Raw genomic sequence first — 23340 nt, 5'->3', positions numbered from 1 at the left:
GCACCCTTTTTACGGGCCAGATACAAGTAACAGGGTGAAGCCGCAGGCCGCACCTAGAAACTCTACTTACCAAAATTCTTATCGTAAAAATATTGCTTCGGCTAATGTACGATTTTCCAAATACGAAAGGCCGAAAGCTTGAAAAATGAGGGTAGTGATATTTGTTTATTTTAGGTTAATTTAATGAAGTGCTTGCATAAGGGATGTTCAACTTGAATATAATATTGCAACCTTCAAATATCCTTTTTCGTGTTTATAGGATTTAACATTTTGATTTAAAATATTCACACTACCGGTACTTCATTTTTTATTGCAATCGATGGCAGCCATGTGCAGTGCGGCAATAAATTATCCACCATCCCATCATCCCATTTGTTTCCCGAGGTACGTACAATGTGTTACCAGGGAAATTGAGCGAGAAGAAAATGATACGATGAAAAAATAAATAGAAACTTTTTAATTTTATGTGTGTGTGCTATTTTTCATACTATACGTTCTTTCTCAGTAGGCAACTTTTGCTGCTTCCGCCCACTGCCGTTCTCCCACTCTCCGTTGTTTTCATTTAGCCTAGCCTGGTCACCAATGCCAAAGATAAACGAACATACCGTTCATAGTTTTTATTCGGTATTTCTCTGTCCTCCTTTTTATGTGTATCTTTTCTATTTATTATTCTCCGGAGTTTCAATTTAATTCATACATGTATTCGTTACGGGTTTTAACAATTATTATAATTCATACAAATATTACGCCCGAGTTTTGTGGGAGCTTAGAATGCATTTACAGATAAAATGTGTCCCTGTTTTCTATCTACGAAGGGGCTTCCTGAACGAATTAATTTTGTAGGTAGAATTTCTACTGTAGTTGCAAGCACAAAAATTTGTTTCTTTTTGGTATTGATTGTACGGCATTGTTAGGGGTCCTTTCAGAAATGTTGATTTAAAACGCATAGATTTCCAAAGGAAACAGCTATTCACATTCATTGCAACACCGACATTAAACGAATTCAGTAAGAAACACGCTCTTATAACATTGTGTTTTTTGCAACAAGATTTTGCTAGCTAGTTTAGCTAATATGACAGTGGCACTCAGATACTGGTATAAGTTTTGCAACGCAAATAGATTGGAATTGCTCACACGTACCAGATAACCTAAACTAAAAACTTGTTTCGCGGGCACACTATTCATAATTAGCACTTCGCTGCGGGCCCCACATTTTTTGCGGGCCGCAGTATGCAGACTCCCTGGTAGATACCATTGGGTCCTTACCTCAGAATAGTCATATTTCACTTTTCAATGAGTTTGCTTATCCTCAAGAAAAATATAAAAATATGTGGACAAACATTTTATGATTATTCATTAGCCCACTATGTTTATGACAGGATACACCCTTCTGCCTTCCTGTTTTTAAAACACTTACCGGTAATATAAGGTGATTTTTTGAGGTCTGGAAATATTCTTGCTAAAAATAGCAGTCCCTTTCATATTGTTATATATCAGTGGCTGCTTATATAGATGGCCTTGTTCAAAACAGAAAGCGTGGAATGGGTGTCGCATAAAAACATTATAAAAAAGTACTTAATTTACTTGAGGTCAAGTAAAACACATTAATATTAATTTTGAGACTATTTTACAATGATATTAGCAATTGCAACTGTTTACAAAAGTGTATATTTTATATCAACCATAACGGATTTGTTGGCATCTATGTTAGGTTTCATCGCACCTGGTTAACAAATATTTTCTGTTCAGATTTGTAGCAGCTTTAGTTAAAGTTTGTATCCCAGAACTTATAAGATATTGTCGGAATAATATAAGAGAGAATTTCACAACAGATGGATAAATTTTTATAAAGCTTTGCCACATTGTCCGTACACTGGATGTTAAAACTCAATGACATTGTAAAGCAAACATAATGTCTTATCAAAAATTAATAGCAAAAATCAATGAGAACACTTACAAGTGCACTGACTTCTATGACTTTGCCGAACCTTTCGAAGTTTTTGAGAAAAAACTAAATGTGGACGTCACTCCTCTATTAGAAGAAATTGATTTTTATAAAGGTGGAAGAATAATTATATACGATTATGTACCAGAGTCATCTAGATTCCAAAAATATCTGGGGAGGGAAAGAGAAAGCGGGATCAAAAGAGAGACTCACCTTGTCGAACTGTTTAACAACTTCAAACAAGGTCATATCTGTTTCGTGGGTCCAGCGGGGTCAGGAAAATCCACGCTCATGAAAGCAACATCGAGAAATGCCATGCAGGGAAAATATTTTCAAGGAACCATCAAGATGGTTTCATATATACAATGTAAACAATTTATGAAAAACAGAAAAGTAACAGCAGGTGAATTAATTTTCAACGATCTCCCAAAAGAAGAAAGAGGTCAAGCAATTGATTATGCAAAAACCCACCCAGAAGAAGTTTTGTTTATGCTCGACTCCTTGGACACTCTTCAATATACAGTTGATGGAGTTTATGAAATCATCAGTCTAGATGAGCCTGCATACCCGGAAGTTATAGTATGGAATTTTCTAACTGGAAAATTATTTCCTGGCTGTCGCATTTTATCGTCCAGTCGTGAACATTCCATCAGAAATTATTGGGGAGAAGTTCGACCAGACAAGGTCATTGCACTTGCTGGATTAACAATGGAGTCGATCAAAGAAATTATTTCTGGATATGAAGGAAATGTAGAAGCAGAGAAAATAATGGAATTTCTCAAAATCAAAGCTCCATTACGCTTGTTACTGTGCACTACACCTGTGATGCTGGTTTACACGCTGATAGCCTTGAAATTCAAATCCGACTTCAAGCCAAACACTATAACTGGTATTATGACTGTGGTAATGCAAAGCATTTTACGATCTTCCCATACTCACCAAGAGAATATTATAGAAGTTTTGGGCAAATTGAAAGAACTATCATACATTGGGACAGTGGAACGTCGAGTTCTATTTACAGAAAATGATTTTCGCCAAGTTAATCTAAAGCCGGAAGAAGCAACCGATCTAGCCATCCTAGCTCCTGGAGGAATTTATCGTAAACTTCTCCAAGGAATACACCTTCTATACTTTCAACATCAAAGTATTCAAGAAATGCTTACATCTTTCTATATTCTTGGACTGGATTTAAAATCTTTTGACCAGTTCGTAGATAAACATCTCCATACCGGTCACTTTGTTCTCATCAGAAAAATGATGTGTGGACTTTTATTAAATCCAACAGTTTATGAAGAAGCCGGAGATTTACTTGGAGGTATGTTGATGTACAGTGTTTAACATAGTACAATTCCAGGCTTGGAGTCGTTTTCTTCTCTAGACTCAACCTTGGATATTTTACTGCATTGGATATACACATTTATGGCTTATAGGTTTAATATTTTATAAACTAAACCTAATTTATTACTCATGTTACTTGAAATTGATAGGAGCAGATTTTTTTTATTTTTCAGGTTTAATAAGTTGCTTGTTTGCATTATTGATTAATTAGCCAATGCGATGACCTAGCGGTTGAAGTATTAGACTCGGCCAACCCTTTTGGCATCATAGGCTACACATCTCATGTTAAAATCCCATGTCTGTTTCTTCATTAATTTTAAACCAGACTGATTCCGGTTCTTTCAAAGGCATACTTGTACAACGAATAAAGCCATGAACAAGCATTGTATAAATAATTTGGCGCTTCGGAAGTATTCATACCAAGATGAGTTACAACCCTCAGAGATTTTAGTCACATGAATAAGGTTTTAAAGGGTAGCTTCTGTCCAATTTATAGTAATTATTGTGTAAGAAATGTTAATTTTTATAATCACATTTCATTGATATTTTTGGGTTCAAGAATTAAAAATGGGTTTTAAAAAATTCGATGGCACAGTTGTACCTTTTGATATTTTCTTTAATAAATTCAATTTTTCAACTCTCCCATTCACACATGACCAAATATCACATATTTGAAAGGACTTTCCAGGCACAATGATTTGCGACTAATTAGTCTGTGCTGACACAACAGAACCGATTATATTGTTATGCACATCCCCAAAGGTAATGCTGACCCTAGAATTATTGTAGTAAAATACTACTCATTTAAATAACTGTTTAAACTTTATTTTTTCTGTGAATAATGTCTGTCTGTTTCTTAAACCTAATTCCGAAGTTGTGTCCATTTTCCCAATGTTTTTGTTTTCTTTAAGTTTAAGATTTTTTTTTGAAATGTGGTGGTGGGAATGTTAAAGCAAGTATTTTTTGTATTGACTGAATTTTGTGTTCAGTTTATCGATCTTCCAGATTATTGCAAAATTTCTCTGCAATAATTCTGTGACCTTTTTTTGCTCTTTGTTAATGATTAATTAGGTTTTCTGATAAGATGCCAGTTTGTACCAGATATTGAAGTGCTAAGTAAACAGGTGACGACAGACAAGCGATTATTATAAATGTATATTCGGTAGTCCTATAAAAGCTGTATGTAAAGGGGGTGGATCCGTGCCACATCAGTTTTTGAATTTTGTCCGTTGAATGCCACAGTAAATCGAGAGAACCTTTTTTCCTATTCATTCTCTCTCATATTTCTTTTTTCATTTGATCGGAGAGGAAAAGAACCTACTGATGTCATCAGTTTTCAGTCACGTGGATAAATCAATCATAGGTTAATTTGTAAATTCCGAAAATACAATTGTGAATTTCTCAGTAACCATTTTAACTATTATAATGATTGTACTATTGTTTTGTAAGAAATAACATGAGAAAACGTTATGGGTTTTAACTGACGCTTGACCCTTCATTACATAAGAAAGCACTCGTCGCTAATGTGACGGAATTGCATAGCCGAATTGAAAGATGAATAAAAATTAGGTCTGCGTTTGTTCAATAATGCATCATCTCCAATCAAATGTACTATGCCGCCAATATGTCAATTATATAATCTGTGTTCTCAATGCTAAAATAATTGGAATACCTAAATTAATTTTACAATCGAAAACAAGATTAGGGTTGAGTTATAAATTTATCAATAACACCAACAAATTTAATTAAACCTGCATCATGCTTGAATGGTCATACAATTTGTATAATCAATATGTATGGCTCAAAAATTGAAAACACATTTTCAGACATCGTTGTATATGTTGTCTTGTTTTATTGGCTTCGTTAGATATTTGCCAGTTTCAGTGGTTTGAAAATCCAGGTATAAATCAAATAACCCAATGGTCATCTATCTGTCATTTTATCCAAGCTTAGTTGCAGTAATGAAAACATAGTTTAGTAAACGCTACAATGGACTAGGCCAGTGTTTTTCAAATTGATTTTAAAGTGATCACTACAATAATATCCTCGGAAACCACTGGTTCACAATGTACCTACTTTTTACAAACACTCTGCATAACCCTAAGATGAATTGAACTTAACAGTTGTACTGCCGAATGCTGCAAGCTTTTTCTGCCGTAGTTTGGTAACCCCTGGTCTATGGTAACGAACATCCTAACTTTTATTCAACCTCAGTAATATGACGGGTCATTTAGTACTCTCCCATTTATGTCATCACACAGATGTCACCTTCCACGAACTCGCGTTTTTTCGTCTCCGGTGATTTGTGGAGCAGCAATGCCAATAATACAATTAATCATTTTTACTGAAAAGATGGCAGTTAGTACCAGATATTAAAGTGCTAAGTAAACAGATGACGACAGATGGGTGATTTAAATGTCGTATTTATTGAAAAGCAATATATTTGATAGTCCTCTAAAGCTGTATGCAAAGAGGGTGGGGACATAATAAATGAAATCTTATTTGGCCTATTATGGTCAGTAGGTAAATAATACCATAATTGTGCAGTACACCAGCCGCCCATGTTTGGTCAATCTAGTTCAAAAGAAGTGAATTAAATGCAACATTAAATAAAAGTGCAGTGAAATAACTGCTTTTTCTCAAATGTATTATAGCTAATATCTGAATAGTTTGGTATTCCACAATTCTTCTTCTTAATGATTAAAACTTTCAATCCTTTAGGTAAAATTACTTGTTTTCATTTGTAAAATTAATTTAGGTATTTCAATTTTTTAGCATTGATAACACAGATTATGTAATTGACATATTGGCGGCATACTACATTTGATTGGAGATAATGCATTGTTGAACAAACGCGAGTTTTTATTGATCTTTCAGTTCGGCTATGCAATTCAAAATAAAACAAAATCTGATATGAAAAATTTAGACAGTATTATTTTTCATATAATGCATTGAAATAACCATAAGATTACCAGAATAATTACCTATGAAGACAATACCCAGTATCAGGGACTAGCCTGGGTCCTCTCCCAAATGTATATTGTTAAGCGATTTTGCATTATTTGCAGTGAGACATAAACTCGTTAGTCTCTACAACACTATTTACATTGTTGTTACAAATTTTACCCAAGACTTCAAGTTCTGGTTTATATTTGTTTTACAAATGCAACAATATAAATAGACAATACACATATTTTAAAATATCTTATTAGTGTTGTATAAAGTTTAATTTTGTGATTTGACAGCATTTGAAGTTATAGATGTTTTCCTAAACACCGACTTATTTATTATTGTCTTATTATTGACTAATCATCAAAATGAGAGTGTAAAATAATATATGAAATTTTGCCAGCTGCTCAGACACATTTACAGGCAATATTGTATATGTTGTCTGGTATTTATAGTTTTGTTAGATATTTGTCTGTTTCAGTGGTTTGAAAATCCAGGTATAAATCAAATAAGCCAATGGTCATCTATCTGTCATTTTATCCAAGCTTAGTTGCAATAATCCAGACATAGTTTGGTAAAAGCTATAATGAACTAGGCCAGCGGTTCCCAAACTTTTATTTTGTGTGGCACCAATATATCAGTGATGAAATCTCTGCGCACAAAAATTATTGCTTTAACAAAAATCAACTTTGCGACCGTGAAATACTCATTGAAGGGCCATGTGAATAGCCTTGTAGTTTTTCAAGAATTTTTAGTGTAGGTGGGGTTACACCCCTCACAGATTTTAGTCACATGAATAAAGTTTTAAAGGGTAGCTTCTGTCCAATTTATAGTAATTATTGTGTAAGAAATGTTAATTTTTATAATCACATTTCATTGATATTTTTGGGTTCTCAAATTAAAAATGGGTTTTAAAAAATTCGATGGCACAGTTGTACCTTTTGATATTTTCTTTAATAAATTCAATTTTTCAACTCTCCCATTCACACATGACCAAATATCACATATTTGAAAGGACTTTCCAGGCACAATGATTTGCGACTAATTAGTCTGTGCTGATACAACATGCAACAGAACCGATTATATTGTTATGCACATTCCCAAAGGTAATGCTGACCCTGGAATTATTGTGGTAAAATACTACTCATTTGAATAACTATTTAAACTTTATTTTTTCTGTGAATAATGTCTGTCTGGATCTTAAACCTAATTCCAAAGTTGTGTCCATTTTCCCAATGTTTTTGTTTTTTTTAAGTTTAAGTTTTGTTTTTGAAATGTGGTGGTGGGAATGTTAAAGCAAGTATTTTTGGTATTGACTGAATTTTGTGTTCAGTTTATCGATCTCCCAGATTATTGCAAAATTTCTTTGTAATATTTCTCTGACCTTTTTTGCTGTTTGTTAATGATTAATTAGGTTTTCTGATAAGATGCCAGTTTTTACCAGATATTGAAGTGCTAAGTAAGCAGGTGACGACAGACAGGCGATAATTATAAATGTATATTCGGTAGACCTATAAAAGCTGTATGTAAAGGGGGTGGAAACGTGCCACATCAGATTTTAAATTTTGACCGTTGAGAGCCAAAATGAAACGAGAGAGCTTTTTTTTACATCTAATCTCTTTTATATTTCTTTTTTCGTTTGATCAGAGAAAGGAAGAATGAACCTACTGATGTCATGAGTTTTCAGTCACGTGAATAATCCAACCATAGATGAATAACCTAATGCAAACTAACCCAGTCAAATATGTCTATCCAACACTGACAAAAGTACCATATGTTTTTGTCGATATCGTTTGGTGGATTTTCTGACAGAGTGCCCATACATTTATTGTATATTGCATTGCATGTGCTAATTTCGAAAAAACAATTGTGAAATTCTCAGTAACTATTTTAACTATCATAATGATTGTACTATTGTTTTGTAAAGAAATAACACAAGAAAAAGTTATGGGTTATAACTGACGCTTAACCCTTCACTAGACAGTAAAGCACTCGTCGCTAATGCGATGGAGTTGTAGAGCTTAAGTGAAAAAATCAATGAAAATTAGTTATAATGAAACGGTCTGCATTTGTTTTTGGGATATCCGATATTAATGCATTGGGTATATAAAATGAGATGTAGTATGCCGCCAATACTTGAATTATCTAATCTGTGTTATCAATGCTAAAAAAATGGAATACCTAAATTAATTTTATAAATGAAGACACAAGATTCGTGTTGAGCTATGAATTTATTAATAACATAAACCAATTTGGTTAAGCCTACATCAAGCTTGAATGAACATACAATTTGTATAATTAATATGTACAGCTTAATCGTTTAATGGAGAATCCAGCTCTTAAAATCTAATTTTCTAATATGCCCTCCACATCATGCCATCTTTTCCAGATAGAATGTTCCAAGAATACTGCTAAATTCTAAATGAAATTTCAAACTTAATATTGGCAATATCTATCATTTGTGGTCAGCACTTGGCATCTTCAATGCTGCTTCACATTTGAGCCACCATAATTAAGGATTGAATAATTCAATTTCAATAGAGTAGTAATAGATGATATTTTCATTAGTATTTGAATTTATTTCCATTTATATGGGGAATTTAAAATATTAAATAAATAATAAATGATTTAATGAAGAATAAAGGTAAAGGTCAACTCCTTTTCCTTACCTCTGCCTGATTTTCATTGAAATACTAAAAAAGCACGTTCACTTGTTTCAGACGATAAATAAACTGTAGCTTACGGAATTGCAGCAAGTAGTGTCTACCTCTATTGCAGAGGTGGCGAACCTGCGGCCCGCCAAGGGATTTCGTGTGGCCCGCGAATCATTCAGGTGATTCAGTGTATGCTTGGCTTAAAGTCGTAAATCTTTAGGGACAGTTCAGTGAAAACAGGAGACCCAGTATTACTTATATTACTGACAACACTATTTTCAATACATCTTGTTTTGTTGGATCATCGATACCTTTAACAAAGGATCAAAATAACCATTGTCTTAGCCTGGTTACGCTGTCTTATCGGCAAACGCATCGGGATTAATGGAGGAGGGGTAACCTTACTTTGTGAAAATGTAATGTTTTGGCGCACGATCCACGGGACAGCTCAATGATTAAGACAATGGAAGATCTTGAAAACTGCCTACGTTTTAAAAATCGTTTCATTTGCACAGGATGAATTCGCTTATAATTTGTATGTATCCGGAGGCGTAAATCGAAAGAAATCTGGAAATTTCCATGAACTGTCTCCACAATTAGGCAGGCTACTTTTTCGACAGATACTGTTTTTTTTGCCGGGTAATGATTTCACAGTTGCGCAAAGTGTTCAATTGACGACTAATCCGAGTCTATTTATAATGTCATGCTTTTTCAATTTAATTGTGTTACGCAGTTACGTCGACAAAATAAAAACATTGCTACGAAATATCACTGCAATTCACAGCCATAGAAAGAGTGTTTCAAGCTGCCGATTAGATTTAGTTTTTTGATTCGTATTTTTGCGATGTTACGAATTATACAAATTCGATGTATACTTGCAACACTGAGTTCACTTCATCACAATGCTACCACCCAAGATTATTTTCAAGATATCAACGTTAGAATTATACATATTCGATGTATACTTGCAACACTGACTTTACTTCATCACAATGCTACCACCCAAGATTATTTTCAAGATATCAACATTAGAAAAATCCCTAGATCTGCGATAAAATATCAAAGACTACAATTTAGGGCGCTCCCGTAGTATGTGAACCAAGATGGCGGACATCGGAGCGTGGTATGTGTAGGGTTAAGACATAATTTTATTACGATTTTCCTTATTTTAGTTCTATTAAGAGTTCGGGGACTACCCAAGTAACTCCCGGAGTATTTATACCTGAAATTATGGCCTAACCCCACCCTGGACACACAGTGATACTTCGATAGTCGACCAAAACGGTCGAGTCGAAAATGCTGCTGTATTGACCGGAAATTCGGATGTCGAACACAGACGAAAATCTTGGTATGCAGGTGAGAGTTTCCAAATCGTCAGTTCATCCTAATATAAAGGGCTTAGTAAAGCAAAAACGTTTCTAAAAATCTCACTAAGCAAAACATGCATTGAATGTTTTATTTTTATTTTATGCTGAAATATATCCTTAAATAACTTCAGCTGTATAGATGCTCTTTTTTATTGAAGAGGTATTATCATAGTATGACAGTGCCCGCTTACTCAGCAACGACTGATAAAATGGCCCGCGATAGTAAATGGGTTTGTCACCCCTGCTCTATTGTTATGACACAATAGAGCCAAATACTACGCACCAGAAAGTAGTGGACATAAAAAGATAAAATGAATTTATTGATTTTTGTACACAAAGTTTGAAATAAAATAAACAATAAAACATTTGTCATAAATACAATATGTAAAATATTTGATTACATATCAGTAACTGTATGTTTAACATAATTCTGGTAATTTTTGTGCACAGTTTGGGAACCGCTGGACTAGGTTAAACTATCAGTGCTTTTGAATGACTGGTTCTTAAATATTTTATTCTAAATGATGGCTTTAAACATCTTAAACGATTTGCCAACTCCCATAATCCTTCTCAAGAAAAGCTTACGAATCATATAAAAGGAATTTTTCTGGAGTCAGGATTTAGTTAAATTCACATTGAAGGGTTCGTGTGAAAAGGCTCGTAACTTATTGAGAATTTTTAGTGTTGGTGGGGTTTCACCCCTCAGAGATTTAGTCACAGGATTAAAGTTTTTATGAACGGACCATAAAAAAGTCAGTAAAAAAGTAACTAGTGTCTAATTAATAGTAAATATTCTGTAAGAAATGTTTATTTTCATAGTCCGGTTTATTGGTATTTTTTGATTGAAGGATTTAGAATGGATTTTTAAAAATTCGATGGCACTGTTGTATCTTTTGATATTTTCTTTAATAATGTAAATTTTTCAACTATCCCATTCACACATGACCGAATATCACATATTTGAAAGGACTTTCCAGACACAATGATATGCGACTAATTAGTCTGTGCTGACACAACATGCAACAGCATCGATTTACTCTTTTGTGGTAGAATACTATTCATTTAATTAACTATTCATAGCTTTATTTTTCTGTGAATAATGGTTGTATATGCTGTCTTGTTTTATAGGTTTTGTTAGATATTTGTCAGTTTCAATGGTTCAAAAATCCAGATATAAATTAAATAACCCAGCAGTCATCCATCTGTCATTTTATCCAAGTTTAGTTGCAATAATCCAAACATAGTTTGGTAAAAGCTACAATGAACTAGGCCAGCGGCTCCCAAACTTTTTCTTCTTGTGGCACCAATATATCAGGGATAAAATCTTTGCGCACAAAAAATTATTGCTTCAGCGAAAATCAACTTTGCGACCGTGAAATACTCATTGAAGGGCCATGTGAATAGCCTTGTAATTTTTCAAGAATTTTTAGTGTAGGTGGGGTTACAACCCTCAGAGATTCTAGTCACATGAATAAAGTTTTAAAGGGTAGCTTCTGTCCAATTTATAGTAAATATTGTGTGAGAAATGTTAATTTTCATAATCACAGTTCATTGATATTTTTGGGTTCAAGAATTAAGAATGGATTTTTGAAAATTCGATGGCAAAGTTGTACCTTTTGATATTTTCTTTAATAAATTCAATTTTTCAACTCTCCCATTCACACATGACCAAATATCACCTATTTGAAAGGACTTTCCAGGCACAATGATTTGCGACTAATTAGTCTTTACTGACAAAACATGCAACAGAATCGATTATATTGTTATGCACATTCCCAAAGGTAATGCTGACCCTGGAATTATTGTGGTAAAATACTACTCATTTAAATTACTGTTTAAACTTTATTTGTTCTGTGAATAATGTCTGTCTGTTTCTTAAACCTCATTCCAAAGTTGTGTTCATTTTCCCAATGTTTTTGTTTTCTTCAAGTTTAAGTTTTGTTTTTAAAATGTGGTGGTGGGAATGTTAAAGCAAGTATTTTTTGTATTGACTGAATTTTGTGTTCAGTTTATCGATCTTCCAGATTATTGCAAAATTTCTCTGCAATATTTCTGTGACCTTGTTTTGCTCTTTGTTAATGATTAATTAGATTTTCTGATAAGATGCCAGTTTGTACCAGATATTGAAGTGCTAAGTAAACAGGTGACAACAGACAAGCGATTATTATAAATGTATATTCGGTGGTCCTATAAATGCTTTATGTGAAGGGGGTGGATCCGTGCCGAATCAGTTTTTGAATTTTGTCCGTTGAATGCCACAGTAAATTGAGAGAACTTTTTCCCTATCCATTCTCTCTCATATTTCTTTTTTCATTTGATCGGAGAGGGAGAGAACCTACTGATGTGATCAGTTTCCAGTCACGTGGATAAATCAATCATAGGTTAATTTGTAAATTCCGAAAATACAATTGTGAATTTTTCAGTAACTATTTTAACTATTATAATGATTGTACTATTGTTTTGTGGGAAATAACATGAGAAAACGTTATGGGTTTTACCTGACGCTTGACCCTTCACTACATAAGAAAGCACTCATCGCTAATGCGACGGAATTGCATAGCCGAATTGAAAGATGAATAAAAATTAGGTCTGCGTTTGTTCAATAATGCATCATCTCCAATCAAATGTACTATGCCGCCAATATGTCAATTATATAATCTGTGTTCTCAATGCTAAAATAATTGGAATACCTAAATTAATTTTATAATTGAAGACAAGATTAGGGTTGAGCTATAAATTTATCAATAACACCAACAAATTTAATTAAACCTGTATCATGCTTGAATGGACATTCAATTTGTATAATCAATATGTATGGCTCAAAAATTGAAGACACATTTTCAGGCATCGTTGTATATGTTCTCTTGTTTTATTGGCTTCGTTAGATATTTGTCAGTTTCAGTGGTTCAAAAATCCAGGTATAAATCAAATAACCCAATGGTCATCTATCTGTCATTTTATGCAAGCTTAGTTGCAATAATCCAGACATAGTTTGGTAAACGCTACAATGGACTAGGCCAGTGTTTTTCAAATTGATTTTAAAGTGATCACTACAATAATATCCTCGGAAACCACAGGTTCACAATGTACCTACTTTTTTACAAACACTCTGCATAACCCTAAGATGAAATGAACTTAACAGTTGTACTGCTGAATGTTACATTTACAAACACATTTAACTAATTATGAATATCTTGTTTTCAACAAGGAGAAAACCAAAATCAAACAAATCTGGTCTAATGCTCTCCACCAGTGTGTTGTACTACGGCGTGTAACTTGACACTGTAACTTTGAGCGGGTCTTGCAAATTTTCATCAGTAAGATGTATTCCGTTCTCAGTTCCTTGTGAAGTTCATGTCAAAAAATGTTGATTCACAAATAATGCTTGAACTAAATACTGATCTCGTAACGTAGGATTGCTGTTTGATTTAAAAGGCGAGCTTTTTCTGCCCGTACTGCGCTGACCAATGGATAGTGACATGATGTGAAATGTCTCTTTGCTTTGTCGTCGACATAATCGCCTCGCAAATGAGACATACGCAAGCTGTTTTCACTGTGGTAAAAGGAAATCCACCTACCATTCATCGTGAAAATGGTAGGTTTTCATTCGTTTTTCTGCTATTTTTCTTTGAAATCAATAATTATATTATTGGCATTGCTGCTCCGCAAATCAACGGACACGAAAAAACGCGAGTTTGTGGAAGTTGACATCTGTGTGATGTCATAATTGGGAGAGTATTAAATGACCCGTCACATTACTGAGGTCGAATAAAAGTTAGGATGGTCGTTACCCCGATGTTTGACCCCGAAAAATTCGTTCTATACATTACCATTGCCAAAATTCCAAAACTCCTAAGAAGACAGAGTGATCATTGAATTATCTGATTTTTATTTAAATTTCGGAAACACAACTGAAAACTAACGAATAGAGTTCAAAAACGAGGTAATGTTTTAAGACCACGCCTGAAAATATGTCTAAGTGATAAAAGTGTCTGAGCAGATGCGAAAATTGAGCATTTTTATGCCACTTTTTGCATCTTGCGGATTGGCCAATAGCATAATACCTCTGATATAAAATGTATCCTGGATGCTTCAAGTAAGATTGGACATAAAATTTTTACGATTAATATGTCCCACTCCGCGATTCAACTATTGGGTATTTGATTCAAGATTTATTTTAATTTTTTTTTTGTATCATGCTGTGTTTTCACAATATGTTGTATTACATTTTGTATACATGTAATTAAAATTTTTGACGAATTCAAACTTTATGACAGACAATTCTATAACTTTTATATATTCAATATTGTTGTTCAATATTAAAGGCAAAAACTGCAATAGATTAGAATAAACTAACAGTCCCTCTGATAGACAGGTTCTCAGATATTTTGAATCATAACGATGGTTATGAATGTCTTAACAAGTTTGCAAACCACAACTCGTGGAATTATTCTCAAAATAATATGTTATGGCAACATATAGGAAGAATTTATCTGTGGTGTAGGGTTTGGGAAAATACATATTGAAAAACCATATGAGGGCATATTGTAGCATTCAAGTGAATTTTTTGAAATTTTTCTGTTGTGGTTATAGCTCTATCCCTCATAAATTATAGCCACCGGTTCAAAGTTTAATGCATGATGCCTGGAAGAAGTCAGTGAAATGGGTAGCTCCAATTCATAGTATGTTCATGTTTTCAATGGAATATTTATTTTGTTTTTAAATTTAAAGTTTTAAGAGAATGTTTCTGATAACTAGGGGGCAGTAATTTGATGTATTTTTTTTATATTTTTGCCTAATAAATTGGATTTTTAACTTCCTCAGTCACACGTTATTAATTATCACACATAAAAAGGATTTTTAAATTATTTTTTTGAAAAAGTCTATTGAAAAAATTTAAGATTTATGAAATACTAGAGATTCTAGCAGATTTCTCTTTCCAATATGATACTACGGCACTCCAAAAGTGTGTGTACCAATAAAGAGATAACTAATTTTGTTTGCCTACTTTACATCAATTTGTGTAAAGGGACTGAAACCCATGGAACCTTTTGCAGAATAATATTATTTTCAGCAATAACTTTACTATTGGAAGCTTTCTGATGTGTTAAATGAAAATGAGTATATGTGCTTGATCTCTTTTGTGAATGTATTTCTCACACTATATTCAAACACACAATTATCAAACTGAAGTTCTTTCAACTTTTTTGATATTTTCATTCCTGCGTGTCTGTCTGTTTTGTTTTGTGGCGGGAATTTCGATTTCAAAATAGCTGGGTATTGTGTTTAGTTTATCACGCTTACGAATTGTTGCGAAATTCCTCTGTGATATTTCTGTGCCCTTTGTTTACTCTTAGTTAATGATTAATTAGTTTTTCTGATAAATTGCCAGTTAGTATCAGATATTGAAGTGCAAAGTGAACAGATGAGGATAAACAGGTGATTTAAATGCTGTATTTATTGAAAAACAATATATTTTTGTTAATCCTATAAAGCTGTATACAAATGAGGTGGGAACATAATAAATGAAATCTTCTTTGGCCGATTATGGTCAGTAGGTAAATAATACCATAATTGTGCAATCCATCAGCCGCCCATGTTTGGTCAATCTAGTTCAAAAGAAGTGAATTTAATGCAACATGAAATAACAGTGAAATAACTGCTTTTTCTCAAATGTATTATTGCTAATATCTGAATAGTTTGGTATTCCACAATTCTTCTTTTTAATGATCAAAACTTTCAATCCTTTAGGTAAAATTACTTGTTTTCATTTGTAAAAATAATTTAGGTATTTCAATTTTTTAGCATTGATAACACAGATTATATAATTGACATATTGGCGGCATACTACATTTGATTGGAGATAATGCATTGTTGAACAAACGCAACCCTAATTTTCATTCATCTCTCAGTTTGCAATTCAAAATAAAACAAAATTTGATATGAAAAATTTAGACCTTATTATTTTTCATATATGGCATTGAAATATCCATAAGATTACCAGTATAATTAGTAGATGACGCATAACCTGGACAACCCTAACCTGGTACACATACTATGTTCAGGTTGTGCGCCATCTTGGTATGAATACTTCGGGAGCACCAAAAATTGTTACATTGATACTGTAATTCTTGTCTATAGAGTTCAGATGCTACTATGAAGTTCTGTGTAAAACAAACAAAATGTAGCCAAGTAGTATTCTCACAAATGACATCTTACTCTAGATTTAAACCAAAGATTCTATATCAGGAGAATCTGGAGTGCAATGACAAGCATGACCAGACTCTAGTCCGAACAATATAACTGACACATTAATGCAAAGAGGTGTGGCATGTTATTGCCCAATATCGTGTACATCAGTGGTTCTCAACCTTTTTTGCGTCGCAATTAGGTATCTTGATTCAATTCAAATACTATCAATTATTTAATTACCCCATTATCCCTAAAATAAATTTTTTTTATAACTGTCTTTTACTGCGCTCACTACTATTTGCTGAGGATCGTATTTCTAGCTATTATGCCAATTTACAAGACCTAATTTTCAAAACTGACTTACTGGGGTTGGATTAGCTTTCAACCAGAAAATATCGGGAGAGTCAAAATCGACCTGGGCGATATTGGAAAATACAGTAATGAAAATGCACAACTCGTACTTTCATGTTACTCATTTTATAGAGAGTTCCTGTGGACTTCAAATTTCCAACATTTGAATTGATATTAGAAATTAAAAACGAGAGCCCTTACAGTTGCATAATTTACACGCAACAAAAAAAATGAGGAACAAGTTAAATGAAATTTTGAAGTTGCCACTTCTACAAAACATTTTTGCCGCAACCACAAAGTTTTTTGTCAAACAAGTGGTAAAATTCTGCACTTATTGGAATGCTGATCAACCGAGGAAGAATTCTGCCCTAAAAAGGCTTGATCACTTGAACTTTGCAAAAATGGGAATGCAGCTTGAACATTACATCGAAAAGCGGCTAATTATTAGTGATTCAATAAATAATATAGTATTCATAGAAAGAAAATAGGTAAAGGGTGAAAATCATTATTCATTAGAAAGATTTTAGAAACCTTAGTTTGGGATTGGTCAACCCAAAGACTTTAAAATTAGTTTCCATAGTTACTCGTTTTTTAATTTTTCAGCCAATAAACAAATTTATTTTTTCCACCACTGTTTAGGATTTTATAGAAAAAGTCGCACATGACCTCAGGTTGGGAACCAATTATGTACATTAACTAACTATGGCTGAATAAATTTGGCCTTCCACTTACCATAATTATTTTTATATGGAGTTTATTCAAGCCTTTTTTTGCTTTGTAAAAAGCCCTGTATAAGCAGCTAGAGATAAGCATCATCGATAGATGCTTTGTGTAAAATAGATTTATTTATATATTTTACAGAAATCAAGGATGTAAAGGAAAAACGAGATATTCTCAAGAAAAGTTTGCAATTGCAACTCGAGCAGCTATTATGGCCATCACGAACCAAATCAGATCTTTTGGAATTTTTCACTGTATTAAACGAAGCCAAGGATGGAATGAGTGACATTGTCAAATCATCTCTTAATAAAATTCACATGTCCGAACATCCACTCTCCATCAGTGATGCTCATGTCATTGGAACAGTAGCTTCCTACTGTACATCACTAGAAATGAATTTCAATAAATGTGATCTCAAGTCAGCCTCACTTCAAACTCTGGCATCTGGATTGAAAGGATCAAATGTGAAGGTGAGTAGCTTGTGTGATTTAGTACAAAATATGTTTTACTTTTTTTAAACATAGTTTGATGAAGGCTTACTGACTATAAAATGTGTGTAAAACATCATAAAGTCGAATTTTTTAGATTAAATTCTTTAAAGTGTGTTTTTGTTTATTGACTTTAAATCAGGCTTTATGCAAGCAGCCAGTGATATTCAGTGAGTTACTACTATACAATAATATTTTACTATGTTCCATTATATTCCATATGTATTAAATTCTATATCAGAATCTTTTTGGTTTGAAAGTTCTGACAGAATTGTTACGCAGGGATTTATATGGTGGACCTGAGATTTGAATCCAAAATCTTCTCCATGGCTTTCAAAACCCTCTAATTCAGGGGGGTATTTTTGTGGTAATTTGTATGATTTTGTATGGTCAGCTTCTAGTTTTACATCATTGTCAACCGTTAGGCATTAGAACATTGCTCATGGCTTTGTAAATGCGTACGCTAGAGTTATATTCCGCGAGATGTCGCTAGAGCGAGGTTTCAAAATATTTCCTTGTATATGCGACATAATGCTCAAAAATTTGTACAAAATACCCTTGATCTTGAGTGTTATGGTGTCTAGTAGTTAATTATAGTTAATTAATTTTAGTTCTATCGTTTTTTTGTGTTATTTTCCACCAAAACAACACTACAACCATTATTCCAACCAAATCGTTACAGAGAAATTCACAAATGTATTTACGCAATTTATAAATTCAACAATGAACATAACAATTTGATGACGTCACACCCTAAATAATACCCAATTATTACTCCACAGAGGCTTTCTAATGCAACAAATGTTATTTCTTTCAACGCTAACGATGTAAACAATCCAATGTGCGGCGTTACAATGAAATCATGATTAATTTTACTTTATATTTTACAAGGTTGTAAAATACAATTCTACAATTTCACCACCCCCTCCACCAATCATAGTTTAGTACAAAATTCGAAACTATCATTCAAAATATAACAAGGCCAAGGATGGCATGAATGACTGAAAATAATGGCCAACTCAATACTAAGTCATTATAACAAAGTTAGGGCTAACAATTCTTATCTGGGTTATAGTTGGTTCTTGGCAGCTTTCCAAAGCTCTGACTTAACATTTTCAAATAGATGCTTTTCATACTTTGGATAGTTTCTGAGAATGCTAAAGCATTTTATTGCCTTGGCTCACCACAGTCATTTACATATGTAGGTGGTCAGTGTTTGCTCTAAGGAAATTATGAGTGCAAAGGTGCTTCGCAAGTCTAAAAGAAAGTGCGAAAGTGCCCTGGCCAATTTTAACAAGTTATGTGCCCTGGCCGAGTTTAACATGTTAGGTGCCCTAGATTTCGATGTGACTCTTTTAAATATACCGGTACTTGATACTCAAAACGAGGTTGTGCCGATATTTCTCTCACCATCATATTCCACGAATAATGTTATGTCGTCATTGTCTCAGACCTGATTCCATGTAATTAGCCATATCATATATGCTCGTAACTAACTTGAAAAGTTACCATTGAAAACCAAGAACTAAAATGACATTTTTGAGAGAGTAAACAGTCAAAAAAGGAAATTTAGCTTTGTCAGAAAAGCTCGTTCTGTAAATAGCATTGATCTGTAGCTTTAGAATGGTAGTAAGAGTAGCGCTTTATTATCGAAGATATAAGCTTGATACATTTTGAAGATTGTTGTGAAAAAATGTTGTAAAAAATGAGGAAGACCATCAAACATACCTTACAATTTCTCTACGATGGTTTCAGTATAATAATAATTGTGGAATAATTTTGTATCTACCTTCGTCAGTCGTCCCCGGCAGTGGCGTATCTAGGGTGTGGCAGCAATAGCTTGTGCCATGGGCGTCGTTTAGACAGGGGCGGAAAAACTTCTGATCGTAAAATTTTCAATAAGATAATTTCAAGGGGCTTTACCATTAGCGTTATTTTACACAGATACTTCACTGGTCTCCGGAGATTATTTTGTGTGCCCTATTTTAAATGAGTTGGCGGCAATCAAATATCGTTGTTCGATCTTCATTGTTTAAAAAATATGCTAAATACAGTATTGGGTATTCGCCAAGAGGTAAACGGATGATATAGCACTATCTGGAATGCCGCAGACCCAGCATGAAATATATGCACCCAGCTGTCGCATGCGGCATTTCCATATATGACATATATAATATCAACAAATGTATTTAGGAATAGGAATGATTTTTTCTCTGCGAACATACAAAAAAGGTTCAGGGTTGACCCCGCCCCTCTCACCCTTTTGAAATTTTTGCAAGGATGAAAAATATTGCTAATAACGCATGAGATTGTATTTTGTCAAAATCGCCAGCGATAAATTCGTCAGCGTGACGTGTTATTTATGACTTGAACATCTTCATTTCTGTGTTTATTTTTTTTTTTGTTTTCGCACAGGGCTGTGAGTTATTGTTACATCATAATCTTCAGCGACAAGTTGCTAAATATAAATGGAGGTGTGAATCCTCAACCTAAATTTTCTAGATTGCAAACCGGCAATATAAAACACTAAATATAAAACACTAAAAATAAAACGCTGAACAAGACGATTTTTGTTTTAGGATGGCTGGCAACATATTAAAAATGCTTTTTTAGACACTGCAAATCGCAAAATTTTGTGTCACTGTGGCACTCATTTTTGTTTCTAAAACTTCTGATGGGGCCTGACGTATATAGGAGAATTAATGTATAACGATTAATTTTTTTGAAATAAGTATCGCAGACTACAGGATTTTTCTTACGGTGATATCCTAAAAATATTGCATTGAACCATTGCGATGGAGCTGAGTTTGGTGTTGTGGAAACATCTCAGATTTGACGAATTCACAAAAATATGAATCAAAACAAACTATAATCGTGCAATTTACTACACAATTTTTATATCCGAGGATTGCCGTGGTATTTCTGAGGAGAAATGCTTTCATTTCATCAACACAACCGCACTTTAAATTGATCAAAATTAAATTAATAAACCAACCCACTTCGAAATTCCTGTATCAGTTATGGATTGAATATTTTATACAACAGAAAAATCATTATATAGCCTTTGGAAATGTCGGCTCTTTTAACAAGTGGGGAGGATTTCTTCAGAAGTTTCGCGATAATTTCGAGGCAATGAATATGTATTTTTGATGCACTAATGTATTTTTGATGTACCAAATTAAATTGTAGTTTATTGGATTTTATGACAGATCTTTTCTAACGGCGATAACAAATTCGCAAGATTGCAATAATGTATATCAAAACTAAATGCAATCGGGCAGCTTGTTACCTTACATTATTATGTTCGCAAATTGCCATGGTATTTTAGATTAGTAATGCTTTTATTTTTTCGTAAGTCGAGGCAACTGCAAGTTAGCTTGAACACAATTGAATTAAAATAGAAAGACATTTTAAATTGTCGTCGTCAGGGATTAAATATTATGTGACAAAAAAGGTCATAATACAAAAAAAATTGACTATTTCAATTAATCGCCGGTCACAACAGAAATTTCCGATTTTGAAACCCCCTTTTTCAAAATCCTGGCTGTGCACATGCCTGTAATGTATTGTTACTCGCTCTCTTAAAAAATCATCGAAAGAAAATAAAATGAACGATTTCTAATTTAACTAGAAATAAATTTCATTGTTTCACTGATTGTGTGATTTTGGTAAATAGGTTTCATCTAACTACCGGGCATATTTAGGTTTGAAAAACTGTTTTTGTGGAAAAGGATTAATCTTGGAAATATTGTAATAATTTAGTTTTTCGTTATTGTATTTAATACTATTATTCTAGCTGTAGTCAGGGCTGGATTTATACTATGAGAGCCAGTCTTAAGCGATGCCATTCATGAGGCCAATTTCAAACTATTTTATGATGGCATAAAGGTTCCATAGAATCCACTGTGATGTCAAAATAAGCATTTCCATATGGAGTGTATATAACAACGGTAGGCGAATGGCCGATTGCCATAGTTTTTATGCGACTCTCCTCGCTAAGATTTAATATTATCCAAATGTAGTGTAACAGTTTTTTTAATTTATTAAGCGGTGAAAGAAGTTTTCATCAATGATAAAAACAAATTATGTTTTAATATGAAAATCGTTGTGGCATGGAATTTTAAATCAGTCAAGAGACAAATCTTACGTCACAATGGTTAAATGTGTGTTGTTGCGTTGGCGGCATTGCAGCTTGACTGCGGGTAGTGTCAAATACAGTGCGATATGTCCTTTAGTATGAAGCGAAAATACGACGATGAGAACATGGTTGTTGAGTAATAATGGAAAGATGTGTACGCATTCACTAGTGAAGGAAAAAAAACAGTTGTGCTTAATCTCTCATAAGCTGCTAAGTCAGAATAGAGTTGTTGAACGGTACCATGAAAAAAATCACAAAAACTTCGTATGAGATTACCCTCGTCAATCATATTTCAGGAAAACACAGATTAAATGACTTTGAGTTATTACTAAAACGATAGCAGAAATTTGATATTATCTGGCAAGGAATCCGATGCAACAACTGAAGCTAGTTTTGTTATTTCGTGGAATTGCTCGTGCCAAACACCCATACTCTGATTGTATTTTGTGAAAACAAAAATATTGCTGATGCTGCCGCAGTCAATAGCCCAAACGCCTCTCGCGACACGAATATACACAAAGGTACATTCCCATATTAGAACCAATGTAACAGTTACAATGCAAACGGATTTGATGAGCTCCAGTATTGATAATTTCAAAATAAATTTGAGCGGCTCTCACATATTCCTGGCTTGCTGCATGCGGCTCCTATACTAAAAAATTTTGCCAACCTCTGGTATATAACGTCTTAAATAAACTATTGACTTGTGTGAGATACGACATGTTTTGGTTGCAGGCAAGAAACATGCTCTAATCACCCAAATAGATGGGATAGCGGGTTCATTTTAAAATTATTTAGGAAACTTAAGCTGTGATAAAACGGCATTGCATTAGAAAGCCTGTTTTTAGTCGGGGGAAGGGAATGTGTGTGACGGGGAATGCTCCCCAATTGATGATTTAAAACATTCAAAAAAGTATCATTGCATTTTTTGAAATATTTTAGTCTACAATAAAAAACATTCAAGATAGTAAAAATATAATAATTTTAGATAAATTAGTTCAGTTACATATTGGTACTTTTTTCTTATTCAATAAATAAAGGAATTATTTAGTGAAAAATGTTTAATTAATTTAAATTAGTATAATATATTTTTTTTCAAAATTAAATGGGTTGAATTTTGATTGGAATAAAAATGAAATCGTGCAATTTGGAAAGCCAAGGTTTGGCTTGAGGCCCCTAGGCTTTAACCTACTTTGTA

At 33.4% G+C, this 23340-nt stretch overlaps 1 protein-coding gene across 1 annotated transcript in view; it reads left to right on the top strand.

Annotated features, from left to right (window-relative positions):
* The first annotated feature begins 1765 nt into the window (after nucleotides 1-1765).
* Nucleotides 1766-23340, top strand: part of LOC120332063 (uncharacterized) — a 57344-nt gene continuing 35769 nt past the window's right edge. The window contains exons 1-2 of the mRNA XM_078113461.1: nucleotides 1766-3260; nucleotides 17658-17986. Of these exons, the coding sequence (XP_077969587.1) occupies nucleotides 1913-3260; nucleotides 17658-17986 (1677 nt within the window). The 5' untranslated portion in view covers nucleotides 1766-1912. The remainder of the gene's footprint in view (nucleotides 3261-17657; nucleotides 17987-23340) is intronic.

This window comes from Styela clava, chromosome 6, assembly GCF_964204865.1.
Source record: "Styela clava chromosome 6, kaStyClav1.hap1.2, whole genome shotgun sequence".
Classification (NCBI taxonomy): Eukaryota; Metazoa; Chordata; class Ascidiacea; order Stolidobranchia; family Styelidae; genus Styela; species Styela clava.
The sequence above is the reverse complement of the archived record's forward strand: the minus strand, read 5'-3'. Positions and strand labels throughout refer to the sequence as shown.